Source organism: Odocoileus virginianus, chromosome 21 (assembly GCF_023699985.2).
Source record: "Odocoileus virginianus isolate 20LAN1187 ecotype Illinois chromosome 21, Ovbor_1.2, whole genome shotgun sequence".
Lineage (NCBI taxonomy): Eukaryota > Metazoa > Chordata > Mammalia > Artiodactyla > Cervidae > Odocoileus > Odocoileus virginianus.
The window spans coordinates 55,553,825-55,573,188 of NC_069694.1; the positions used below are offsets into that span (position 1 = coordinate 55,553,825).

General features: G+C 41.9%; 1 protein-coding gene across 3 annotated transcripts in view; it reads right to left on the minus strand.

The window, feature by feature from the left end:
• SEC24D (SEC24 homolog D, COPII coat complex component) overlaps nucleotides 1-19,364 on the minus strand; it is a 113,317-nt gene that overhangs the window by 61,726 nt on the left and 32,227 nt on the right. For all 3 annotated transcript variants that reach the window (XM_020879794.2, XM_070452381.1, XM_070452382.1), the window contains one exon: nucleotides 13,162-13,289. In XM_020879794.2, the coding sequence (XP_020735453.2) occupies nucleotides 13,162-13,289 (128 nt within the window). The remainder of the gene's footprint in view (nucleotides 1-13,161; nucleotides 13,290-19,364) is intronic.

A 19,364-nucleotide genomic window follows, 5' to 3' on the forward strand; every position in this document is an offset into this window, starting at 1 on the left:
AAGCTCAGTTCTCGTACCTTCTGGTATCTAGAAGAGCACTAAAATGCTCCACGTGACCACCAGAAACCTTCACTAGACCAGCGGACGCCCCCGCCAGACCACTGGACACTCTCACTAGACCAGAGGACGCCCTCACTAGACCAGTGGACGCCTTCGCTAGACCAGCGGACACTCTCACTAGACCAGCGGACGCCCCCACTAGACCAGCACACACCTTCACTAGACCAGCGGACACCTTCTGCACAAAAATATGTGCTTGATGCGTGCACTCCCCCTTCACCAAAATCACGTATATACTGGACTTACTCCCATCTCTTTGAGGCAGTTTCTAAGAGGTATCTGAAATGCTATCTCCCAGGCTATGGTCCTTATTTTGCCAAGTAAAACTTAACTCATAATTCTCATATTGCGCATTTTTTTAATGTCAGCAGACTCATCAAATTACCTGGTCTCAAAATTCCAATTTACTTCCATACACAAATGATATCATGTAATGAAACTATCAAATTAAAATATTTATTTGGCACAAAAATTTCTCAGGAACTGTTTTAGGTCTTGCGAAATGAAATAGTGAGAAAAAATTACAGGTGGTCCCTACCCTCATGGAATCTAATGGTAGTAAAACAGGACTCAAAAACATAAATACAAAATTGCAAACTGTGATACATAGTACTAGAGCTCCAGGGAGTATAGTGTGGGGAATTCTGGAAAGCCCTCCTGAGGTGACCATGAACTGAAATTTAAAAGGTGAACAGGAATTACTAGGCTAAAACGGCAGGACAGTGAGAAGGAGGTTGAGGGAAAATTATTCCAGCAAGTGCCTGTGAAGCACCTTATGAAAAAACAAAAGCTAAAGAAATGTTTATATAATTATAATGGTGGGTATTTTCCATTTGAATAGTAAAAAATAGAAAATAGCAACATAATATCAAATGACAGAGACCATGCAACATTTCTTTTAAAAAACGTAAATAAGTAGCTCTTCCCTTCTTACATGAATACAAGTTGTGGCATCCATGTGGTTTGCTCCTTCTTACCTGAGACAGGTAATTAGCATCACTGGGCGGGTCTGACAGTACCTCTCTTAGATGTGTATGCTGCAGGTGAATGCAAGCTACCACAGTTTTCATACTTCTCTTCCTTGCACATAGTAGACAGCCCAAATCAATGAATGTTGGATTAAATGAAATTTTCCAAAGAAGAATTTAATACTGCAAACAGTGGTAACTAATGATAAAGATAACCATTTCTCATACCAGCTTATTTTTAAATTGTTAAGTGGTGCTATAATTTTATGAGAAAAGTGAGGTCCACAAAATTTATGGAAAATTTTTCAAGGTCAGCTTGTGCACCCAACTTCATCTGACCCCCAAACTCCTGCCCGAACCACATTACCCACGTGATGCTCGCCTCCCGCCAGAGAGCCCCTCCCCAATCACTCACGCACCAGACAAGCTTGGGTGTCATTTTCAAATAGTCCATGAAACAATTCCAAACTACAGGATTGCTCAGGCTCTTTTTCTTCCTTCCTTAAAAATAGGACTTTATTTGAAAAAAAAATTTTTAGCCTTTTATTCAGTGAGAACTTGTTGCTCAGGAAACTTTCAAATAAAAACCTTTAAATTTTTTACCTTCTCATACTTTACCACTGAGAGGACACATCAACTACATAAACTTCAAGTCCCAGTATTACTTAAATACCTATAAAACATAACTGGAGGTAGAGATCATCAAGCAGGACACACAGATGTATTTCAATGATTCTAAAATCCCATCGAAGCTTCCAACTTATCATGACATACTGCTAAGAAGTCACTGTTAGTAAGACATACTCCTACTTTAGAAATGTTAAAATGTGAGAAAATGCGGGTCTTAGAATTGATAACAATGATAGTGAGAGGCTCTAAAATACTTCCTCAGCTGTGGTGGTTCTCTGTGGATGCCGAGGGTTCCACAGCCAGGGAGCCTGGTCCTGGACACTGCACATATGAAGGGAATAGTTCACACAAAGATGGGCACAGTCAAGACACCGAAACAGCATGGACCCAGCAGAGGCAGAAGAGATCAAGCAGAGGTGGCAAGAATACACAGAACTGTACAGAAAAGGTCTCAATGACCCAGATAACCACCATGGTGTGATCAGTCACCTAGAAGCAGACTGGGGTGTGAAGTCAAGTGGGCCTCATTATGAACAAAGACAGTGGGGGTGACGGAACTCCAGCTGGGCTATTTCAAATCTTAAAAGATGATGCTGTCAAAGTGCTGCACTCAATATGCCAGCAAATTTGGAAACCTCAACAGTGGCCACAGGACTGGAAAAGGTCAGTTTTCATACCAATCTCAAAGAAAGGCAATGCTAAAGAATGTTCAAACTACCACACAATTGCACTCACTTCACATGCTAGCAAATGCTCAAAACCCTTCAAGCTAGGCTTCAATAGTACGTGAAATGAAAATTTCCAGATGTATAAGCTGGATTTAGAAAAGGCAGAGGAACCAGAGATCAAATTGCCAACATTTTCTGGATCATAGAAAATGCAAGAGAATTCCAAAAAGCATCTACTTCTGCTTCATAGATGACACTAAAGCCTTTGACTGTGTGGATCACAACAAACTGGCAAATTCTTAAAGAGATGGGAATATCAGGCCACACTACCTGCCTCCTGAGAAATCTGTATGCAGGTCAGGAAGCAACCGAATCAGACATGAAACAACAGACTGGTTCCAAATTGGGAAAGGAGTACGTCAAGGCTGTATATTGTCACCCTGCTTATTTAACTTATAGGCAGAGTACATCATGCGAAATGCCAGGCTGGATGAAGCTCAAGCTGGAATCAAGATTGCTGGGAAAAATATCAATAACCTCAGATATGCAAATGATACCACCTTAATGGCAGAAAGTGAAGAGGAACTGAAGAGCCTCTTGATGAAGGTTAAAGAGGACAGTGAAAAAGCTGGCTTAAAACTCAACATTCAAAAACCTAAGATTGTGGCATCCAGTCCCATCACTTCATGGCAAACAGATGGGGACAAAATGGAAACAGTGACAGACTTTATTTTCTTGGGTTCCAAAATCACTGTGGACAGTGACTGCAGCCATTAAATTAAAAGATGAATTGCTCCTTGGAAGAAAATTATGACGAACTTAGACAGCATATTAAAAAGCAGAGACATCACTTTGCCAACAAAGTTCCATACAGTCAAAGCTATGGTTTTTCCAGTAGTCATGTACTGATGTGAGAGCTGGACCATAAAGAAACTGAGTGGCAAAGAACTGATGCTTTCAAACTGTGGTGCTGGAGAAGACTCTTGAGAGTCACTTGGACTGCGAGGAGATCAAACCAGCCAATCTTAAAGGAAATCAACCCTGAGTATTCACTGGAAGGAATGATGCTGAAGCTGAAACTCCAATACTTAGCCCACGTGATGCAAAGAGCAGACTCACTGGAAAAGACCCTGATGCTGGGAAAGATTGAGAGTACGAGGAAAAGGGGGTAGCAGATGTTGGATGACATCACCGACTCATGTCCATCATCATGGAGCAAACGCCAGGAGATAGCGAAGGACAGGGAAGCCCGGTGTGCTGCAGTCCATGGGGCTGCAAAACGTCGAACACGACTGAGCGACTCAAGACCGCAACACTCAGTTGCCAGGCACCAGAGGTCATAAAACCCACACATGGATTCACTGAAAATCAAACCAAGGAAGAACGCTTTCTCTTTTCTTCTTGTTTCTCCCAACATAATTCTCCATTTAATAAAAGAAATATTTATATGAATAATTTCAAGATTGAAAAAATAAGCATGGTGTATTTAACTTTCCAAACCGTAACTTAAAATAGGATTCTAACAACCTTTGCCCTGACAAATGCGACAGCTCCGCGTGTCTGCTGTAACACCATTCTAAAAAGGGATAACATTCTGCGCTCCAGCTGCCGAGCTTTATTTCATGGTACTTTCTCATAGCAGTATACAAACAGCAGCCAAAATCCTTAAGGGATGAGATTCAGTTTCTAAAGTAACTTTATAAATTAAATATTTTAAATCTTATGTTCATAATTCTATTTCTACGTAAGTACATACAACCTATGTTTCCAAGTTCTTATGTTAATACTTTTAAAATACTGCATTAAAGCAAACAATTTAAGATTATAATGCACATGTTAAAAATAGATTCAGGCTTTTGAAGCTTTCATTTTAAAATAATTTGAGATATAAGTCTTTAAGTTCTTTAAAGGACACAGTCTTATGCAGTAATCAGTTTCACTTCAGAGCACATTTATCACTAAAGCTAGCTAAATCGGGGTTAGATATAAAAACGCATAGTTTCACAATCTTCATGTACTTTTTAAGTAAATAATATACTATAGGTTTCTTATACTAAAAGTATAATAATAATGGAACCCCTTTGGGTTGGGTTGTTCAATATATTCACATGAATTTCTAATAACATACAGGATGTGTGACAAATACATGGTAATCCATGCTGAAAATCTAATAAAGAGTGGAAAAGGAAGGTAGACGTTAGTCTTCGAGATTTACAGAACAGCAGAACCAGGCTTCTCCCTCCTGGGAATGGAAGCTTAGGTCACAATACCAGGCAGAGCACAGACCTGCAGTCAGTCCCTGCCTCCTGGCCCAGCGTTCCACATAATGCTTACATCTCCTGTGCTTTGGAGAAAGTAGTCAGTTTTCTAACAAGGTTTCTCAAATATCTTTATATGATCAAAAATTCTTCCTAGGACTTCCCCAGTGGTAGAGAGGATAAGAATCCAGCTGCCGATGCAGGGGCCACGGGTTTGATCCCTGGTCCAGGGAGATGCCACATGCCATGGGCAGCTCCTACGCCTGTGCTCCGGAGCCTGGGAGCCGCAGCCAACAGACCTCGGGCACACAGAGCCTGCACTGGGCATCGAGAGAAGCCCCCGCGGGGAGCAGCCCGCGCGCTGCAAGGAAGAGCGGACCCTGCTCATCACAGCTAGAGAAAGAGGTCCGCACAAGCAAAAACTAAAAAAATATAAAAATTATTACAACAGTCTTCCTATTTACTTTCCTGTTCTGCTCTTTAAAATGAACCATAACCTCTCTCATTGGTATGACAGAATATACTGGTATCACATTAATAGGTGAGAGAATACATCGACAATCTCTCAAACGATTCTTTTTTCTGTATTCACACCCTTTGTCAGAAGCCTAACATACCTAGAGAACTCAGCCACTGTTCTGCAGTTTGCTTTGTCTTTGTCTTTGTCTTTTAAACGTCTGTCCAGCCCTCAGGAGAATGCATCTGTTCGGCCAGGACCTCCACGGTAAGCCCAGCCCACTGCCACACTCTAGATGGTCTTTGCCTTCAGGCAGCACCATGCAGTAACTTGAAATAAAAAGACTTCAACAAAAGAGGTCTAAGGTGGACATGTCAAGCTAACCCGCAAGTTTGCAGGAGCAAGAGATCTCTGAGAACAAGAAGAAGGAATGTTATTTTATGTGTTTAGTAAATAAAACCTCAGTAAGCCAGATATTGCTGAAAGAACTTGGAATTTGGAACCTTGATTTCCAGAGCATTACTTATTAGCAATGATTTTACTGTATGATTTTAATTGCCCCATAACCTGTAGAACTTCTGCATCTATAAAACGCGGATAACGCCTTTTTCACAAGCTGCTGGCTTCCTTTTAAAAAGTTAACACACAAACTACAACAGTGAGGCAGACTTTCTTCCCTTTGATGGATTAAACAGCAGTGGAAACGCTGCCAAACTCTGCCCTCTCAAGCCAGCAAGATAGGCTGAGGCTAGTGCATGACCAAGCGAGGTCTTCTGTAGGTGACGGATGTGGACGTAATGTACTGGTGTTCATTTATTCTCCGACAGTCTTTCCCTTTTTTGTTAACTCCGTTTGTCACTTCACTGACATCCAACCCTTTTTCTTTCCAACGGCATATTCTTCATATCCACCAAATCTATCAGACTATTTAATAACAGTACAAACTTCCTTATCCATTAAGTCATACTCAGTTCAGTTCAGTCGCTCAGTCATGTCTGACTCTTTGCGACCCCATGGACTGCAGCATGTCAGGCTTTCCTGTCCATCACCAACTCCCAGAGTTTACTCAAACTCAAGTCCATCACGTCGGTGATGCCATCCAACCAATTAACCTTCTGTCGTCCCTTCTCCTCCTGCCCTCAATCTTTCCCAGCATCAGGGTTTTTTCAAATAAGTCAGCTCTTAGCATCAGGTGACCGAAGTATTGGAGTTTCAGCTTCAACATGAGTCCTTCCAATGAACACCCAGGACTTATCTCCTTTAGGATGGACTGGTTGGATCTCCTGCAGTCCAAGGGACTCTCAAGACCTCTCAACACCACACTTCAAAAGCATCAATTCTTCATGCTGAGCTTTCTTTAGAGTTGAACTCTCACATCCATACATGACTACTGGAAAAACCATAGCCTTGACTAGATGGACCTTTGTTGGCAAAGTAATGTTTCTGCTTTTTAATAAGCTGTCTAGGTTGGTCATAACTTTTCTTCCAAGGAGCAAGCGTCTTTTAATTTCACGGCTGCAGTCACCATCTGCAGTGATTTTGGAGCCCCCAAAATAAAGCCTCTCACTGTTTCAATTGTTTCCCCATCTATCTGCCATGAAGTGATGGCACTGGATGCCATGGTCTTAGTTTTCTGAATGTCGAGCTTTAAAGCCAACTTTTTCACTCTCCTCTTTCACTTTCATCAAGAGGCTCTTTAGTTCTTCACTTTCTTCCATAAGGGTCATGTCATCTGCATATCTGAGGTTATTGATATTTCTCCCGACAATCTTGATTCCAGCTTGTGCTTCATCCACCCCAGCGTTTCTCATGATGTACTCTGCATATAAGTTAAATAAGCAGGGTGACAATATACAGCCTTGATGTCCTCCTTTTCCCATTTGGAACCAGTCTGTTGTTCCATGTCCAGTTCTAACTGTTGCTTCCTGACCTGCATACAGGTTTCTCAGGAGGCAGGTCAGGTGGTCTGGTATTCCCAGCTCTTGAAGAATTTTCCACAGTTTGTTGTGATCCACACAAAGGTGTTGATGTAGTCAATAAAGCAGAAATATATGTTTTTCTGGAATTCTCTTGCTTTTTTGATGATCCAGTGGATGTTGGCAATTTGATCTCTGGTTCCTCTGCCTTTTCTCAATCTGGCTTGAACATCTGGAAGTTCACAGTTCATGTATTGCTGAAGCCTGGCTTGGAGAAATTTGCTAGCATGTGAGATGAGTACAACTGTGTTGTAGTCTGAACATTCTTTGGGATTGCCTTTCTTTGAGATTGGAGTGAAAACTGACCTTTTCCAGTCCTGTGGCCACTGCTGAGGTTTCCAAATTTGCTGGCATATTGAGTGCAGCACTTTGACAGCATTAAGTCATAACTATGGTACAACTTCCCTGAACCTAAACTCCAAAGAATAAGATTATTCCCACTTTTTCACGCTGTACAAAAATTAGTTATGTCCAAGATTTTCCACCTGTTTTAGACAAGAATAACTGGTCTTCTTTTTCCCTGTGTCCCTAAAGTCCAGCTAAGTTCCTACAAAGTTAATAGTTGATTATAAATCAAGTGAAGTTTAAAGTCTTGGATAAAAAATTATCTGATTAAATCAATAAGAAAGGAAATTGCTTTGACTATTATATCCATTTCTAATCTAAGAAAATTACACAGATACTCCTGAATCTATTCCCAAATGGAGTAAAAGCTTCTGCCATCTGTTTTATAGGTGAAATTACTTAATTTCATGTATAATTAGATGATGTATGTACTTGTCCAAAATGTAAAATTTCCTATTTTAAAGAAAATGAAGAACTAAGTATAATTTTTGCCAGAAATCTACCATTTCTACCTTAGTTCTTAAAATACAACATAAAAAATAAATTCACAGGTTACTAAGCAAAATAGCCTACAAGATAACTGATTACTTTTGCTGAATAGATACCTCATATTTAATTATATTAAATACAGTAATGGGTTTCACTTAAAACAAATACCAAAAAAGTTAAAATTTATGGTAAGGAGCATGAAATATTAAACAAAGATGACACAGATACGTCCTTGGAAAGAGCGTACATCTCCAAAGCAAATGCTCACGGGGAATATTCTCGGGGAGTAACTGCTTAGGTTAGGTTTATTTTTGTAGTCTGTTGCTAACACAATGACATGCTTTAAAGGTTCTGTCAAACAACAGAACTGACTTAAAAAAAATGCTATACTAAATAAATCCTTGTGAGAGATGCCAAATCAGGGTATCTTGAAGGATATCTTTTTTTAAATTGCAGCAATAGTGGCAATATTAGATAAGGAGTAAAATCCTAAACTTTTACTATACCTAAAAATAAGTCATTTATTCTAGAGGAAAAGAAATTAGGATGCTCTTCAGAAGGAGGATAACAGTATTCATGCAATCCATTTTCTTTCAAGAAACAAAGTTTAAAACTTATTTCCTTGATTACAGGTTATAAATATAAAACATCAGGAACTCCCTGCTGGTCCAGTGGCTAAGACTCCACGCTCCCAATGCAGGGCATCCAGGTTCGAGCCCCAGTCAGGGAACTAGATCCTACATGCCACAACTAAGATCTGGTGCAGCCAAATAAATAAATATGTTTTAAAAATCAGCATAACCCTTATTTTCTGTTATTAACTATAACTGTTTAGCTTTGGGCTTCTGACATGAACTAAATAAATGATAGTACCATTTATAGATATGCGGAAGAATGAACAGGTTTAGGGTGTAGAGACCAGAAATTCACTTTTGAAACATGTTAAGTTTGAGTGTTCTAAGAGATACCCAAGGAGAGATTCTAGAAAGGCATTTGGGTATGTGAAGGTGGGGCTACAGATGTAGGAATGAGTGTATGACAGCAAGAGTATAGTAACTTAGAGTTAAGGACATGGCTTCTGACCTGGACTGCCCGGCTTGGAATCCCAGCTGTTACTTAGTAGCCACTGGTCTTAGGTAACATTTGTTAGCTACTGGTCTTAACAGTTATCTAACTCTGTGCCTCAGTTTCTTTATATCAAAAAAGGAACAATAAGAAGGCTGATGTGAGAATTAAGTAAATGAACATATATTTAAAATGTCTAACTGTGCTCACTAAGTGCTTTATAAGTTATGACTATTATTCTTCTCATCAGTAACTGTTACAGATGATACTTAGTCTTTGGGGGGATACAGAATCTAAGAGAAAAAAGAGGAGACCCCGAGTTATTTTCAAATATCTTTTGATACTGATTTTTAACATAATTCCAGAGAACTCTGAATCCAGAGTTCTCTACATGATTTCAGTACCTTTAGACCATGAAATTTTTGCACTTGTTTTATGTCTCTGGATATACTGGATATATCCATACACTGGATACACTCCAGTGTCTCCCAGTTTATCCTGCTGCTGTGTGAAAACTGCATAAATCTTAATTATGTTGAATTGGATCATGGTGATTTTCAGGTCTACTATATCTTTCTACTTTTCTGTACATCCACTCTATTAATTTTTGAGAGTTTGATATTGAAACTGCAACTAAAAATCTTAATTTATCTACTTAAAAGAATAATTGCAATATATAGTAGAACTATATGTAACTTTATTCTGTATTTCCCAAGTCTACTATAAATGTATCATATTTTCATACTTTAAAAAGTAAAAAAGGAAGAGAAAAAAAGAGGAAACCCCAAACTCAAGCCTTAATGAACCCCAATATTAGAAGTCAGGATGGTAACAAAAGGAATTAAAATGCTCCCTCCCTGTGAGGCTGGAAAAGACACATCAGAAGGCTGTCATGGGAAACACAGAGGGAAGGTGGCCAAGAAGGCCTAAATCCTTGGTGACCCCGACTTTCATCCAGCCAGTGGTGGAGTGGAGTGGTGATAGTATGCTATACCATCATTTGTACATTTATTTTTTTAAAGGATGGATATTGATATGCTTGTATATGTGTAAGAAGGAATCACAAAGAATGAGTGAAAATTATAAGGGTGGGGCAGAGGGGTAGGAAGGAAACTTTTTCACTGTATACCACTTTCATTTTTTTAATGTTTATATTTTACCTCTTTAAAAGTAATTGGTTCATTAAAAAGCATAAAATACTACATATTGTTATGGACACATGTCTATAAAGTCAAATATATAAAACCCACATGTATAGGCAGGAGACACACCAAATTCATCAGTGTTTGTGCCTCGAGTGGGAGGGGAGAGGAGAGATCTTGCGAAGCTTTAATTCTTAGAAAATTATCTTAAGCCAATACAACAAAACGTTAGCATTTGTTAATGATGGTGGCATGTACACTGATTATTCACTAACACTTTAAATTTTGTTCAAAGGATCAAGATTAAAATTTAAGAAATCTCTCTCACAGATACTACTACACAGCAGTCAGAACTGCTAAAATTAAAAAGACAACAATAACAAAGGTTGGAGAGAATGCAGGGCAACTGGAACTCTGATACCATGTTGAAAAGACTACAAAATCATATAACCACTTTCAAAAATGGTCTGGCAGTTTCTTATAAACCTAAATAAACATGTATCCCCATCAGCCAACAATCTACTCACAGGTATTAATCCAAGAGAAATGAATACGTATCCATAGAAACACTTGTACTAGAATATTTATAGAAGCCGCTTTATTCACAAAAGCCAAAAAGCAGAAATAGCCAGACATCCATCACTAAAAGAGTAGATAAATTGATGGGGCTTCCTAGGTGTCATAGTGGTAAAGAATTCACCTGCAATGCAGGAGACTCAGCAGATATGGATTCGATCCCTGGGTCAGGAAGATCCCCTGGAGAAGGAAATGGCAATCTACTCCAGTATTCTCGCCTGGGAAATCCCATGGATAGAGGAGCCTGGAGGCTACAGTCCATGAAGTCACAAAGAGCTGGACATGACTGAGCGACTAACACTTTGACTTCCACTTATGAGCATTATATTAAATTTCTGGGACCATCACAGAAGACACCATCCCTAAAATAAGCAAATACTGCATGTATTTCTCATTTACAACTATGAGACCATAACTGCATGTAAGACAGGCTTCCAGGAACAACCCAGTGCCTCTTCTATGCCCCACTCTAACCCAGCTCACTGTGCGCTCAGAGGAGACGGCGGCATTCTGCTGCACCCATAGAAAGGCTAAGTGGACATCTCAAGGGGGATGGAAGCCCCTGTGCACGTGGACACTGCCCCTCCTCTTTCTTCCTTCTCTAAGGGGCCACACAGCAGCCCCCTACCCTCTCCCAGCTGGCGAGACAGGCCCGAGAAAAGTACAGATTTGTTCTCTCTCAGAGAGGCTCTACTTCTTGCTCAGGTGCTACTAAGTAAGCATCAGGTCAGCGATCTCAAAGGGTCAGAGCCAAGGTCAGGTTTAACTTGGGAAAAGCCATCTGTGCTTCAGCTTTTAGCGAGCAAACAGAATCCAGAGCTCAGCCTAATTTACTGGACCACTGCAAGGAGGTCACAGTCAAAGCTCCAGTCCGAGTAAGGCTTTCCTTCAGCTCCCACCTGACCAGCTTTGCTATAGGACCTTGTGTCTGTCTCCACGCGCACATGGGCATCCACCATTCATGGGCAACAGAAGGAGGGGTGGCAGCTACACAGAGTGATGTCCTAATCCCAGGACCCACTGACAGCATCCTAACATCAGAGATCTTAAATACACACCACTTATCTCTGTCGCCACCTAACTATAAACAGGGGGCTTCCCAGGCGGCTCAGCAGTAAAGAATCCGCCTGCCAATGCAGGAGACTTGGGTTCGATCCCTGGGTCAGGAAGATCCCCTGGAGGAGGAAATGGCAACCCACTCCAGTATTCTTGCCTGGAACACTCCATGAGAGGAGCCTGGTGGGCGACAGGCCTGGGGCAGCAGAGTCAGACATGACACATAGCATACAGCATAACAGCTATAAATAGGGCACACCTTTCTCAGCTGAAAGATACAGATTGATCTACTTCATGCTTTCTAATGCTGCTGAGTTTAAACAGGGGTTTATGAGCATCTTGGCCCAGTGATTACTAAAGCAGATGTAGTAAGACCCAGGACCTCAGGCTGCATTATCTTCCTTTTACCAGAGCACCTCAATGCTGCAGTACTGAGTGAGGGCATAAAGACCTCACGAGAGGTTTGGGTATCTGTCCTTTTCTGACAGTCCATATTTCCTGTATATGTGCATTGCTGTTGTGGTTGTTGAGTCACCGGTTGTGTCTGACTCTTTGTGATCCCATGGACTGAGCACGCTAGGCTTCTCTGTCCCTCACCATCTCCCAAAGTTTGCCCAAGTTCACGTCCATCGTATCAGGGATGCCATCAAGCCATCTCATTCTCTGACACCCTCTTCTCCTTCTGTCCTCAATCTTTCCCAGCATCAGGGACTTTTCCAATGACACAAACCAGGAGCTTCCCTGGTAGCTCAGCTGGTAAAGAATCCGCCTGCAATGCAGGAGACCTGGGTTCGATCCCTGGGTCAGGAAGATGCCCTGGACAAGGGCTAGGCTTACCACTCCAGTATTCTTGGGCTTTCCTGGTGGCTCAGACAGTAAAGAATCCACTGGCAACGCAAAAGACCTGGGTTCAATCCCTGGGTCCGGAAGATCCCCTGGAGGGAACGGCTGGCTACCCACGCCAGTATTCTTCCCTGGAGAATTCCATGAACAGAGGAGTCTGGCAGGCCCGTGTGCATTGTTACAACAGGCCAAAAAGTGACCTCGCCCATTTGCATTTGGAATACAGGATGCCAAAAAAGCACAGTTTATCAGATTTTTTTCTTTTTCCTCTTAAATTTACTTTTTAAAAATTGGAGTTTAGTTGCTTCATAATTTGTCAGTTTTGGTGGTACAGCCAAGGAGTCAGCTCTCTCTATATATTAGATAAAATGTATATACATGTACATACACCCTTATTGTGGGGTTCTCTTCCCATTTAAGTCTCCACAGAGCAGTGAGCAGAGTCCCCTGTGATGTATGGCCAGCTCGCCTTAGTTATCAGATTTTGGTTTACTTAGTGAATTGAATGATTACATGTTTTTCATGCTCCAGTTTTCTGTTTATGATACAGAAAAATATACAGGAAAATAATGACAAAAGAGGAATTTTAGAGTTATTGAATTACTGAATTGCTATTTTCGTCACTTACCTCATTTGAAGGGATCGTGGCAAAGGGCGTGATGATGGCAGCCAACGGGATCTGAGCTTGCTTGGCCATCTCTGATGTGCAGGGCAAGCAGTATGTGGTGCAGCGGATGTACCGGGGGCTGGCATTGCCTGAAACAGTCAACAACGCAGACTTAAAACCTGCCCTGTGTAAAACATTTATAAAGGCACGTCTAGGTAATGCATTGCCTTATTTGTAAAGCTTCATGGTTTCCAAAAAATAAAAAGGAGCACTGTATAATTTTATGACCTATACTCTAGGCACATTATAGTTTCTTGTAAAATAAGACACTAAATACTGCTGCAAAAATGTAAACGATTTTAAATTATTTTCCATAAGCAGGGTATTAATACAGCCACTCAGAGATTCGAGAGGTATTTAGATTCAATGGGAAAAGTAAAGCAAAGACACAAAACAAGAATAAAATTTCTCCTTCATCCTCTCCTATCAATACATCTGTTATGAGAAAGGTAAGCATTTGTATACCATTTCATATCAGCTAGTTATACTGTGTCAAATAGAATTCCGTTTGACCATGTTTTCCTCCTTAACTTATAATTCAACTTAGAAATTAAAATTCTATTTATAATAGAAAAAAATTTTTTAAAACACCCGAATCTATTTTTAAAATATACCAAGTTTCCTGATCAAATATTTTTTTCATACATGCATGAGTATTAAAACAATATCCATGGAAATGGTACTGATGAACTTATTTGCAGGGCAGGAATAGAGACACACAGAAAACAGATGTGTGGACACAGTGAGGGAAGGAGAGGGTGGAGCAAATTCAGAGAGTAGCACTGGAACATATACATCAGTATATGTATACATACAGTATACATACAGTGTATACTGTATACATATACACTAGATAGCTAGGGGAAAGTTGCCGTGTAACACAGGGAGCTCAACCCAGTGCTCTGGGGAAACCTGGGGGGTGGGATGGGGGAGTGGGAGGGAGGTTCAAGAGAGAGGGTGTACATGCATACTTATGGCTGATACATGTTGTTGTGTGGCAGAAATCAGCACAGCATTGTAAAGCAATTATCCTCCAATTAAGAATAAATTAAAAAAACCCAATATCCGTGGCATGAATATTTTAAAATTATTAGAATAACTCATCTAAAATAAACTTAATTAAATCATAATATATTTTGGCAAAAGAACATAATCATCAAACGAATGTGTATTGATTGTCTGCTAATTCTACTGTCCTAGGTGCTTCCTTGTAGAGTTTATGTTCTTGCAGAGGACATGGACAATAATAGACCTAAGAAACCCCAATAAATTACACAGGAGTTTAGAAGATGACAAATGTTATGGGAAAAAAGCACCTCTGGGGGAGGTGGAGGGGTACCGCAGTGAGAAAAGACTGCAATTTTAAACAGTTATAGGATTGGTCTTCAAAAGGCATCATTGGAGCAAAGGCTGCCAAGTGGGAAGGGATCTGCCCGCAGGTGTCTGGGGACAGCGTGAGCCTGGGCTGGTGGAGGAACGTCAGGAGTCCTGTGAGGCTGGGATGAGGCAGCTGGGGCAGCTGGCAAGGAATTCAGGGACGGCACAGAGCCCAAATCAGCTCGATGCAGGTGACCCCAAAGCTTTTGGCCTGAGGGATCAGAAGCATGAAGTTGCCGTGAACTGACCAGAGAAAGGCTCCGGGAAGGGAAGGGGTTTTTATTGAGCCCGTGGTTGAAAACCAGGCACCTGGCTTCAGGCATGTCCATCTGGAAAATCTATTAGGGGATCAAGCAGTGACGCTGAGTAAGCAATCAGACACACGCGTCTTGGCGCTGGGATGAAAGCTGAGATGGAGAAACACGTTTGGGAGTTCTGGGCCTATAAACAAGTATTCGGAGCCAGGAAACTAGATTAAAAACCACAAAGTGGCCAGAGAAGAGCTGCGTGAGGACTGAGCCCTGAGTCCTCTGACATAAAGAAGCCAGGAGACACGGAGAAACCAGCAGAAGGACCAAGAAGTGTAAAAACGAGGGCGTCTGGGGGTGCTGGAGGGGAAGAAAGTCCATCAGCGAAGAGGCAGGACTGTCTGTGCAGGCGCTGACGCCAGGTCAGCATGACCGCTGGGGGCAGCGGGGCTGGAGAGCCGGCAGAGACTTTCGGGGGAACGGTGGGGTGAGGAGGAGGAGGGCAGGGAGGCCGTGCACAATGAGCTTAGGAGAGAGAGGCAGGTGATGAGTACGCAATAATCCTCCCCAGGGTTTTTCATATATTTACCTTAATTGGCAGATGATTGCTTTACAATACTGTGATGATCTCTGCCACAGGAACCCATGTGCGCCCCCTCCCACCTCCCTCCCCACCGCGCCCCCCAGACTGTCAGGAGCACCAGCTTTGCGTGCCCCCCATCACGCAGCAAACCCACGCTGCTTAGCCACTGTACCTGCAGTGATGCATACGTGTAAACGCTATTCTCTCAGATCCCACCCTCTCCCTCTCCCACCGAGTCCAGAAGTCTGTTCTTCACGTCTGTGTCTCCTTTGCTGCCCAGCACGGAGCAGCACCCAAGAGCAAAGACAGGGGGGAGCTGGTAAAGGAAGTGGATTGAGAAAACATTGTTTAAGATAGGAGCAGGCTTTGTAAAAGACGGGAGTCACTATGTAGAAAGAGAAATCTTAATGACGTGCGAGAGAGGGGGGAGACAGCGTAGCAGTACACTTGAGTGGCACACAGTAGGAGATTTCAGCCGCAGCACGTTTATGGCCAAGAGTAGGAAGGCAGAGCACAAGGCCCTATGATGAATGGGGGCTGATGTGATGGTGAGGATCCACGGAAGTTCTCTTCTGATTGTGTCCTGTTCTCAGAAGGGAGGACGTAACAGCCAGCTGAAAGGAAAGGATGAGTGGTCACTCTGCCGGGCCTGCAGCCTCTCAACCCTTCTTTGGCCTTTCTCGGGCCTTTCTCTGGCCACGCCTCCCTGCACAGGTGGGTCGAGAACGAGGGAAAGGCTGAACCTGAGAAGCTGAGCTTCCTTTCATATTTAATCTATTATTTACACATTTTACGGTCTGGGGGGACCAGACAGAAATCTTGATTTTTACATAAAATTTTTGATTTTTATATAATGGCAACTAATTCAAACAGAAATAAATTATTCTGTATAACAAATTAACACGTCTGTAGGCTGAATCCAGTTTGGGGACCCCGCTGCAGAGAGTGTGATAAAGGGGAAAAATGCAGTACTAGCAACAAGGATAATAACAATCAATGCCAATGGATTAGGCATCATTCTAAGATTGCTACATGTAAATTCATTCTAGTCTCACAATTGCCTATGAGACGGATACCCTACGATCCCATTTTACAGAGGAGTAAACTGAGACACTGGGAGGTTAAGTGACTTACCAAAGTCAAAGGGTTAGAAGTGGCAAAAGTGATATTAGAACCTATCACAGTCTCTCTGACATCCCAGACAAGTTGGGTCCAGGTCATGAAGCCGTGAATTTGGACAAGAGTTAAGACCAATCCTGTTTTCCCCTGGGCAATGAGGGGACATTTCTTAGCAATGTGTGTGTGTGTGCTCAGTTGTGTCCTGCTCTTTGCAACCCCACGGTCTGCAGCCTGTCAGGTTCCTCTGTCCATAGGATTTCCCTGGCAAGAATACTGGAGTGGGTTGCCATTTCCTCCTCTAGGGGATCTTCCTGACCCAGGGATCCAACATGCGTCTCCTGTGATTCCTGCATTGGCAGGTGGATTCTTTACCACTGAGCCACCCATATGATCAAATAAATACCTGAAGAAAATTATTCAGAATGTACTAGATAGCTTCTGGGGGCAGGAAGAAAGATCAGAGACAGGTAGAGTCCAAGTGAATACTGACATAGGGTAAAACAAGACTTCTGACATCAGGAATAGAAGAAAAAGAAATATTAGGTAATAAATATAAACATGCTTGAACCCTTATTATTGTATATTTCATATAACTTAGATAAAACCTTCCTCCTCATCATCACACAATGTTACACATAGCGGGAAATAAGAATTTTTGAATATTTTAAAGTGTGTTTTAATTTTTCATTGTACTCAACTTTCATTAGCTAACATTTCTAATAATACATTGAAATTGAGCATTTGTTATCTTCATAAATCTTATTTTTGTAGGTCCATGGCTGATTCATGTCAATGTATGGCAAAAACCACTACAATATTGTAAAGTAATTAGCCTCCAACTAATAAAAATAAATTAAAAAAAAAGAAAAAAAATCTTATGTTTTACAATGAAATATGCACATGAACAAGTTCATGAAGGTGACTAAACAAACTTGTTACAAGAAGCTAATGCACACAAAGAATAAATTTTTAGAAAAGCAATGAAGAATTTATTTCTTAAGCAGGTATGCAAAAGTGGGGCATGAAAGGTATATTTATAGAAGATAATTTAGCAACCTTGGTAATTAAGATCCAAATCCCTTGACATGCTTAATAAAGAAACTTATGGGATAAACTGACTAAAAAACATTCAGTAATTTATTCATTCAGCAAATATTTATGAAGCTAATCCCCAAGTCAGAGGCTTAGAGGCAGGAGAGTGAAGCATCTGGCTTTAAGGTCTGGTAGAAGAGAATGATGATAAAGCAGATAGTTGGGGGCGTCCCTGCTGACTCAGTGGTAAAGAACCCGCCTGCCAATGCAGGAGACACAGGTTCAGCCCCTGATCCGGGAAGACCCCACGTGCCACAGAGCAGCTGAGCTCGTGTGCCACAACTGTGGAACCTGTCCACTAGAGCCCAGGAGCTGCAGCTGCCGAGTCCACCTGCCCCGGGACCTGCAGTGAGCGGCCACGCAGCGAGCGGGCCGCAGTGAGTGGGCCACGCAGTGAGCAGGCCACAGTGAACAGGCTACGCAGTGAGCGGCCACGCAGTGAGTGGGCCACACAGTGAGCGGGCCACACAGTGAGTGGCCACGCAGCGAGCGGGCCACAGTCAGCGGCCACTCAGTGAGTGGCCACACAGTGAGCAGACTGCAGTGAGCAGGCCACGCAGTAAGAGGCCACGCAGTGAATGGGCCACACAGTGAGCAGGCCACACAGTGGGCAGGCCACGCAGTGAGCAGGCCATGCAGTGAGCGGCCCATGCACTGCAACTGGAGGGGAGCCCCACTCGCCACAACCAGACAAAAGCCCAGCAGCAATGAAGGCCAACGAAACCAACAATAAATAATAGAGTAAATAAAGTGGACAACTGCAACGTGGCAGGTAAGAATCACAGAAGAGCAAACCAATTACTAAGTGGCCCAAGGGAGGCAACAAGTTTTACGCACGGGTCACAGGTGACCAAGCAAGGGATGCACTGCTTGAACAAGATCTTGTGGAGCAGGCGCAAGCACAGAATCGAGGGGGAAACAGAGTCTTAGATCAGGTCCCGCGGCCAAAGGCAAAGAAGTGACATTCTTAAAGCAGGTGCGCCCCTTTATTGGCTTCTCCACCACAACCAGAGAAGCATGGCAGCAACAAGCCCACGGGCCGCAACTAGAGAGCAGCGCCCCCAGGACAGCTACAGACAGAAACCTCGCAGTGATGCAGACCAGCAGAGCCACAAACCAGTAAATACAACTGTAACTGAAAAAAGTCGTGCTAGGGAAACTGGACAGCTACGTGGAAAAGAGTGAAATTAGAACATTCTCTAACACTAAACAAAAATAAACTCAAAAGGGAAAAAGACCTATTAATAAATGTAAGACTGAACACTAACTATAAAACTCCTAGAGGAAAATACGAGCAAAATGCTCTTTGACATAAATCATAGCAATATTTTTTTGGATCTGTCTCCTAGAGTACTGGAAATAAAAACAAAAAGAAACAAAATAGAACCTAATTAAACTTACAAGCTTTTGTACAACAAAGGAAACCATAAACAAAACAAAAAGGCAACCTACAGAAAGAGAGAAAATATTTGCAGATGATGCAACCAACAGGGATTAATCTCCAAAATATACAAACCGCTCTATACAACTCAACATCACAAAAACAAACAACCTAATCAAAATATGGGCAGAAAATATAAACAGACATTTCTCCAAAGACAGACAGGTGGCTAAAAGCCCACATGAAAAGATGCTCAACATCTCTAATTATTAGAGGAATGCACATCAAAACTCTAATGAGGTGTCACCTCACACCAGTCAGAAAGGCCATATTAAAAAGTCTACAAATAATAAATGCTGAAGAG